The 9,379-nt window shown below is 35.8% G+C and overlaps 1 protein-coding gene across 1 annotated transcript in view; it reads right to left on the minus strand.

Moving 5' to 3' along the window:
- The window catches only part of LOC149791147 (zinc finger C2HC domain-containing protein 1B-like), an 84,205-nt gene extending 76,889 nt beyond the window's left edge, over positions 1 to 7,316 (minus strand). The window contains exon 1 of the mRNA XM_089973068.1: positions 7,251 to 7,316. Within this exon, the coding sequence (XP_089829194.1) occupies positions 7,251 to 7,266 (16 nt within the window). The 5' untranslated portion in view covers positions 7,267 to 7,316. The remainder of the gene's footprint in view (positions 1 to 7,250) is intronic.
- Between the last annotated feature and the right edge of the window lie 2,063 nt (positions 7,317 to 9,379).

Here is a 9,379-nt window from a genome sequence, read left to right on the forward strand (position 1 = left end):
AGTTGTACCATGGAGGGAGTTGAATTGGGGGTGGAAACGGAGATAGTGTAATATGCAATAAAAGCATAGGGATTAGTGAAGGCAAGCCATCGTAATTGCTCGTCTTATTTATGTTGATTGAATGCACTGTCACTAGCTCCATCTGGATTTGTAAAGATTACTTAATGTAATTATTTCCAACTTACTTTATTCTATACTTTTTGGGTACAAATGGGTTCTAAAGCAAGAGTTAGAAAGTAACAATACAAAGTAACCTAATCAGTTAAGTTCAACTGACTAATTGATGATACTATGGTAATGAAGTTTACACAGGGGGACTAATTTTTGTTGTGTGAAATCTGATATTTCTTCACATGCTTTTGAAACATCTGGTACCAGACTTTTCAAGATGATTATACATTTGCATAATGACAGTGCAACATGTTAAATTTTATATTATAATAATGACACTAACATCTCAAACATGTTATTATGATGACACTATGTCTAATTTTAAGCTGCAATAATGAAACTTTAAATCGTAGGTTACTAGAATGAAGTTGCTATAGGCTTAATGTCACTTTAACACTTCAAATCGTAGGTTACTAGAATGAAGTTGCTATAGGCTTAATGTCACTTTAACACTTCAAATCGCAGGTTACTTGAATGAAGTTGCTATAGGTTTAACGTCACTTTAACACTTCAAATCGTAGGTTACTAGAATGAAGTTGCTATAGGCTTAATGTCACTTTAACACTTCAAATCGTAGGTTACTAGAATGAAGTTGCTATAGGCTTAATGTCACTTTAACACTTCAAATCGCAGGTTACTAGAATGAAGTTGCTATAGGCTTAATGTCACTTTAATACTTCAAATCGTAGGTTACTAGAATGAAGTTGCTATAGGCTTAATGTCACTTTAACACTTCAAATCGCAGGTTACTAGAATGAAGTTGCTATAGGCTTAATGTCACTTTAATACTTCAAATCGTAGGTTACTAGAATGAAGTTGCTACAGGCTTAATGTCACTTTAACACTTCAAATTGTAGGTTACTAGAATGAAGTGGCTGTTAGTTTAATGTCATTTTAGACTATATTTGGTGACCAGTATAACTGATGGAGACTATATATGGTGACCAGTATAACTGATGGAGACTATATTTGGTGACCAGTATAACTAATCGAGGCTATATTTGGTGACCAGTATATATACCAGGTATATGGTAACCAGTATAACTGATGGAGACTATATTTAGTGACCGATATAACTGATGGAGACTATATATGGTGACCGGTATAACTGATGGAGGCTATATATGGTGACCGGTATAACTGATGGAGACTATATTTGGTGACCGGTATAACTGATGGAGACTATATTTGGTGACCAGTATAACTGATGGAGACTATTTGGTGACCAGTATAACTGATGGAGACTATATATGGTGACCAGTATAACTGATGGAGACTATATTTGGTGACCAGTATAACTGATGGAGACTATATTTGGTGACCAGTATAACTGATGAAGGGAGAAGGTGAGAATACCCTGAATAAGAACCCACAGGAAAATACTGGCAAACTTTCTCACATATCCACATTGGTTGAGCCCTGCTACTCAAGCCCATTTAGACAGAGGTAAGCTATCACTGATTAGTAAAGGTGAATGGTTTAAATCACTCTACCACCTGGGGCACAAGGTTACTTTAACATGTCAAATATTAGGCTGGGATAATTACTTTGTAATATGTTAAATTTTTTATACAATAACAGGTAAAAGTCTATGTTACTATGATGAAAATTTAATGTCAATTTTAGGTTACAATAATGACACTGTATAATGTTAAATTTAGGTTACTATAATGATGCTGTAAAATTTAAATTTAGGTTAAAATAATGACACTTTAAAATGTTAAATTTAGTTTATAATAATGACACTGTAAAATTTAAATTTAGGTTAAAATAATTACACTGTAAAATGTTAAATTTAGTTTATAATAATGACACTGTAAAATGTTGAATTTTGGTTACTATAATGATGCTGTCAAATGTAGAATCCACAATTTATGAGCATTTGTAAGTAATCTAATATATACATATAGATATGATACAACAATGAATAGCTTTGCAGAGTCCTGCTTCTCAAGTCGGTGCTATAAGCATGTGACGGTTTGAAGATAAGAAGTGTCTCTCATACTTCAAAGTGTTCAGAACCACTGGCCTTTAGCCTATAAACTATAAGATATTTCAAAGTAGCAACACATTTAAACATAGATACCTGTATATTTATTTTATAACAATTCAATCATTATATGACCAAGGATAAAAGGTAAATTTGAATCAAGTTGAGGTGTTTGATCAACATAAGCCTGGACAAAATAAAAATTGTCAGCAACTGCACTTGCAGTGATGTATTCATTGATCACTGGATTCATCGTGATGTATTCATTGATAATTGGACTCATGGTGATGTACACATGACTCAGTGCAAAGTGTTCGTTGATCACTAATAATAATAATAATAATGACCTTATTTAAAGAGGGTAACACAATCAACTAAAAACTAATCTACCTTGAGGCCCTCATACAAAGAAATTTAATCCATCTCTGAAGCCACTGGATATATTGGGTTTGGAAGAAGGAAATAGAGTGGGCATTTCTAATCTCAACTGGAATACTATTCCAGAGCAGAGTTCCAGATTATTGGAAACTTTTTTAAAATAACTCCTTATTAGGTTTGGGAATTTTATACTGTTCTGTAAACATGGATTGCAGGTGGTGAGTATTACCAGGCAGCCTATACTGGAATAGTGATTGTAAATATTCACAAGCACTATTATGGGATATCCTGTACATTAATTTTGCTTTTCTCAAACAGATCTGGTCTTTAATATGTAATATTTTTATCTGACCAGCTAAATTTTCCTTGCTTTCTTTCTGGATTGATATTAGCCCTAATGCTCTTTTTTGAGGATGTGCCAGCTATATACTACTTACACAATACATACCTGCCAGGTATATACTACTTACACTATACATACCTGCCAGGTATATACTACTGAACAATATACATACCTGCCAGGTATATACTACTTACACTATACATACCTGCCAGGTATATACTACTGAACAATATACATACCTGCCAGGTATATACTACTTACACGATACATACCTGCCAGGTATATACTACTTACACAATACATACCTGCCAGGTATATACTACTTAACAATATACATACCTGCCAGGTATATACTACTTACACGATACATACCTGCCAGGTATATACTACTTACACAATACATACCTGCCAGGTATATACTACTTACACAATACATACCTGCCAGGTATATACTACTTACACGATACATACCTGCCAGGTATATACTACTTACACGATACATACCTGCCAGGTATATACTACTTACACAATACATACCTGCCAGGTATATACTACTTAACAATATACATACCTGCCAGGTATATACTACTTACACGATACATACCTGCCAGGTATATACTACTTACACAATACATACCTGCCAGGTATATACTACTTACACGATACATACCTGCCAGGTATATACTACTTACACGATACATACCTGCCAGGTATATACTACTTACACAATACATACCTGCCAGGTATATACTACTTACACTATACATACCTGCCAGCTATATACTACTTACACAATACATACCTGCCAGGTATATACTACTTACACAATACATACCTGCCAGGTATATACTACTTAACAATATACATACCTGCCAGGTATATACTACTTACACGATACATACCTGCCAGGTATATACTACTTACACAATACATACCTGCCAGGTATATACTACTTACACTATACATACCTGCCAGGTATATACTACTTGCACAATACATACCTGCCAGGTTAACTAGAGATATATACTACATATACCAGATTCTACCAGACAAGTAAAATATGGCAACTAGGGGTGAAATAATTCATTAATATACTGAGCAATGAACTGTATTGATACACATAACAAATTTGAACGCTACACTACTTTTGTCACACAGCGACATGTGTTAAACTGAATTCTCATTGGTAGTTATTGTTTGTTCCGGTTCCAAGTAACCACCAATCACCAAATGAGGTAGCTTATGGACTCCATGGTAATCAAAGTATTGGCAAAGCAAAAGAGAAACTTGCAAACAAGTTGATCATTAATTGTTCTGGAAAGTTGTAAAAACAGATGCTGTGTGAATCACTAAATTTTTTTTTACAAATTTGTGCACTTGGAGCTTTGATACAAAATAACTCTGTAAAATTGACTGAAAGTACGTCAACATTTACTTGATGCAGTGTAATTTTTATTTAACCTTTTACCCGTAATGTAGTGCTTTTCACGACATCATTTGCATCTGTAAATGTAGTGCATTTCATGCCCTTATTTGCATCAGTAAATGTAGTGCTTGTCACGACATTAGATGCATCAGTAAATGTAGTGCTTGTCACGACATTAGATGCATCAGTAAATGTAGTGCTTGTCACGACATTAGTTGCATCAGTAAATGTAGTGCTTGTCATGACATTAGTTGCATCAGTAAATGTAGTGCATTTCATGCCATTATTTGCATCAGTAAATGTAGTGCTTGTCACGATATTAGTTGCATCAGTAAATGTAGTGCTTGTCACGACATTAGTTGCATCAGTAAATGTAGTGCTTGTCACGACATTAGATGCATCAGTAAATGTAGTGCTTGTCATGACATTAGTTGCATCAGTAAATGTAGTGCTTGTCACGACATTAGTTGCATCAGTAAATGTAGTGCTTGTCATGACATTAGTTGCATCAGTACATGTAGTGCATTTCATGCCATTATTTGCATCAGTAAATGTAGTGCTTGTCACGACATTAGTTGCATCAGTAAATGTAGTGCTTGTCATGACATTATTTGCATCAGTAAATGTACTGCTTGTCACGACATTAGATGCATCAGTAAATGTAGTGCATTTCATGCGATTATTTGCATCAGTAAATGTAGTGCTTGTCACGATATTAGTTGCATCAGTAAATGTAGTGCTTGTCACGACATATGTTTTTTCTGGTAGGCATCTGCTTTTCTTTGAGAATTAATGTTTGTTAAATTAATTTGATACCAACATTGTCAGCATTATGTCATGTTTTGAGCCTTGCATCAATAAAGTTTTAGAAATGCACATTTAAAATACCCCAATGGTTGACTCCCAATGCAGTTCTTCTTCAGACAATATTTTTTCTTGTTAAATACTTGCTGGTCAATGATAGTTATGAAGACAATCATTTTTAAAGTTATGATATAGATTATTGAAGATGGGAAAGTGTTAATGTAGATTCCAGTGGGTGATATTGGGCCCCAAAAATGGTGTCACATACAGATCAAATGCACATGCTGATGGACAAAAATTGAAGTCATGCTGGTCAATCACCATTTCAGTAAATAAATACAAAAGGCAGAATACCAATCCAAATTAATATACCAACAATTTCAAATGAGAATGTATTTTATTTCTTTGCTCTGCGAGATCATGTGTTAAAAACCGTATATTCTGGATTATGATACACTGAAATAAATAAGAATGACAAAATCAAATTAAGAAGATATTTACTTCATCAAAATACCTGTCAGGCAGCAAAAGTGAGTCCTGCATCTGATTAAATGGAGCAGCCTTAAATTGCCTAGAACATTCAATAAAAATCACTGAAAAACTAACAGGTAGTCTGTTTGAAAGTATTTCTGTTATCTTGTCATGGACAAGAATTGTACATAAAAAATAGATACTGAGCAATATGTATGCTGTAATCTGCATACTCCAAATACATCCAGTAAATCGACTGCTTTGGTGGTTTAGTGGTTATAGCATCCGCCTTGGATGTGGGGGTAGTGGGTTCGATCCCTGGCTGAGTCATATCAGCGAATTATAAAGCATTAAGAGGTTAGTGTTAGGACTGGTTGGCCTGGTGTCAAGATAATGTGCCTGGGTGTGACATCATGCTACATGTCTGCAGCATGATGCCCCAGTGCTAGACATCACTATAAAATGCCACATTGCAAACATCGTAGCAAATTTTTTTTTAAAGATATGTTAAAAATCCAAATCACAAACACACACATCTGGCAAATCACATAAAAGGGCACCAACTACCACTAACAGACCTTTTAAAGATGGAAAGACCATCAAGTTTATATGTGTATTTATAATGTATTGTATTGTGGGCTGTGTGTATCAATATGTGGCACAGGTGTATTGTTTCACCCCTAATGGTAACCAATAAAAAAAATACAAAACCACTGTAACACTACTATAGGACGGGCCCCCGAGTGACCGAGTGGGCTAAAGCACTCTCCGTTATGGATTACTGCCATCTCACCTCTGTCTGCGTGGGTTCGAGTCTAGGATTTGGCTAATATGGCTATGTGAGAAAGCTTGCCAGTAGCTTCTTGTGGGTCAGTGGTTCTTCCCGGGTTCTTCCTCCACCATTAATACTGGCTGCCATGCATAGCCTATCGTGTGCTGAAATATGGTGTTAAACCCCACAACAACAACTATAGGATTAATTGTAATGTAATCATTGGTCATTGTGTGAATACTCTTTGCTGTAGTAGGTACACGACTGTAATGTGAGAAGTCTTTGCAGAATTCAGTGCTTCGTTGCCATACCAATAGACACTGTCGTTAATATACCCTAGTCATGGATAATGTGTATACCCCAGCCTGTGTAATTAACTGAGACCGAGTAAAGTTATATAATGAGATTATTCCTCCTAGTCCAATCAGGATTATGATTAAAATAGGACCCTGGTCCAGTCTGGCCATAAACAGGTTCATACCTTCACACAGCCCCTCCCCCACCCCTTCTCTTATGAAACTTTTGAAAGGTGAGAGCAAAGTTTATCACTAAGCATATAATTTCAATTTATTATGACAATTGTCTTATTGCTAAATTGATATAATAATTATCTAAAGGAGAAATAGTAATATAATTTGCGAAATATTATCAGCACTTGTCATAGCCCGTCAATCTTAACCCTGTTTATGGTGTGGCCCTTAGCTACCGGCCCACACATGCAACATCGTAACGCACGCCTAACAATATCTATTTCCATACATATTTCCCCAAATCAATCGAATAATATCTAAATTTGTACAGCAAGTGACAACTATCTTCTTGTCTACTAACTAAGTTTCCTACAGTAATCAAGAAAAAAAATTCAAATTATAATAACAAGATCACTGCTGTTTACCTTTATACTCATCCATCTTGGAACGCCGTTCTTGACTGGAACGTTCCGAATCATGCAATAAACTACATTTTATACCAATTTTGTGTAACCCAGTCTGTCTTCAGTCCCCAGTGAACATGTTCGATGTTTTAAAAAGACAATATTTTGTTATTTTTCTATTTTTTGTTCCTAATTCGCCACCTAGTTTTTCCTTGTAATTCATCAATTCATTAGCTTGTTCTCTCCCATCGACTATCTCTTTCCAGTTTGCAAATTCTGTACTGACCAGTCTAAGCATGACGATGACGATCATGAATTCTCTCTCTCTCTCTCTCTCTCCACATGTGCTCGACGCGAGCTTGATGTTAAGAAAAAAAAAAAAACAAAAAAAAAAAAAAACAAAAAAAAAAACAATCATCTAAAGGGAAAAAAATCATACAGAGTGACAAAAATACCTTAGATTACCCCGATGACCCGTTCTGACATAGGACCCTCTGTATCATAATACTTGTTATGATACAGAGGGTCTTATGTCAGAACGGGTCATCGGGGTAATCTAAGGTATTTTTGTCACTCTGTACGATTTTTTTTCCTTTAGATGATTGTTTTTTTTTTTTCTTAACATCAAGCTCGCGTCGATCACCTGTCTCTCTCTCTCTGTTTCAGGTATCAAATATAACATGAGTTGCCAAGTGTTCAGTCATGTTTATTCTTGAAGCTTGTAATGTATCTATCAGATTTTTTTGTTAATGAGCAATTGTATATTTGCAAATATATGAAAGTGAATGGTTTTTTTGTATGTTCCACCACCCCCCCCCCCTTCGATTTTAGTCAAAAGTACAAAGTCCTGACGCCGGTGGCTTTTAAATAGCTAATAAATTTTTCTAATTTTGCAGTGTTAGCAGCAGGGAGGGCGAATCCTACAAGCTACTTTTCCGAGACACCCCATCCACTGAAACTATTCCCGATAGAAGCGTTATTTCCATGAAATAACACTTTTATTCAGAAAACGAGACAAAAAAAAATGTCCTTGAAAATGCTTTGTATTTCCGCTGATATAACGCGAGTTACTTCAATAAATCCGACTCGTATCCGACATAATTTCCACGGTGGGGTATCATCGAAAAATCAGGTGTAGTTTGCGCCCCCCCTGCTGCTCTGGGAAGACGAAGATTTCCAAGGAAACATTTTTATGTTAACCATACAATGTATCAAGTCCGATACGGTATCGTGTCCGCGGGTCGTGAGTAGTGAATGGGGTCACCCTACGTACAATGGGAATTAGCATTACAGGGACCCCTGGGTCAATCTACGTACAATGGAAATTTAACATGGCGAAAAATCGTGGGTCAATCTACGTACAAGGGGAATTTAACATGGGAATAAATCGTGGGTCACTCTACGTACAAGGGGAATTTAACATGGGATTTTTTTTTAAATTTTAAAAAAAAATTTTTTTAAAAAAAGGGGTAGGCAATGGAAAGGCTATCTCTTTTCGAGAAATATGGCTGGCCCTGAAAAGGGCCTTTGGGTTTTTTCTTCTTCTTCTTTTAACTTCTTAACTTCTTCCACCATCCTCTTATTTTGTCCATCATTCCTTTCTTCTTTTTCTTTTTCTGTTTCCGGCAACCAGTCCGGGTGGCCCATGGCCCGGAACTTCTCTTGGATTTTCATCCAGTTTGTGTTCAGTTTTTCGAATTCATCCCTTTTTTTCTATTTTCTTCTTCTTTTCTTTCCTTTAACCACTTTTCTTTGATCTTCTTGACCTCTTCGGTCAGCACATTCCTCATTAGTTCTTCAGCTTTCTTAAGTTTTTCTAACCCCCACTTCGCGAAACACCAATCTGTCCATTCTACAATGTCTTCTAGAAAGCACCTTGCACTCGTCACATGATCTATCGCTTCTTTTAACTTACCCACTTTGACATACGGTGGGTTAATTAAACCTCTGATTCTCTTCTCCTCATCCTGTATCATTTCTTTTACAATATTTACGGATAAGTGGAGGCTGGTTACTTGTCTTGAGACGAAGTCTTTTGTCACTGCATACCTCCATTCCTGTTCAACCCTTTCTACTACACTCAATCCATCTACCATCCAATACCAACTTCCCATAAGATCGTTATATAAAGCTGAAGCTGCTGGCATCTT

Source organism: Sinohyriopsis cumingii, chromosome 10 (genome assembly GCF_028554795.1).
Source record: "Sinohyriopsis cumingii isolate HCF-2022 chromosome 10, ASM2855479v2, whole genome shotgun sequence".
In the NCBI taxonomy this organism is placed as follows: domain Eukaryota; kingdom Metazoa; phylum Mollusca; class Bivalvia; order Unionida; family Unionidae; genus Sinohyriopsis; species Sinohyriopsis cumingii.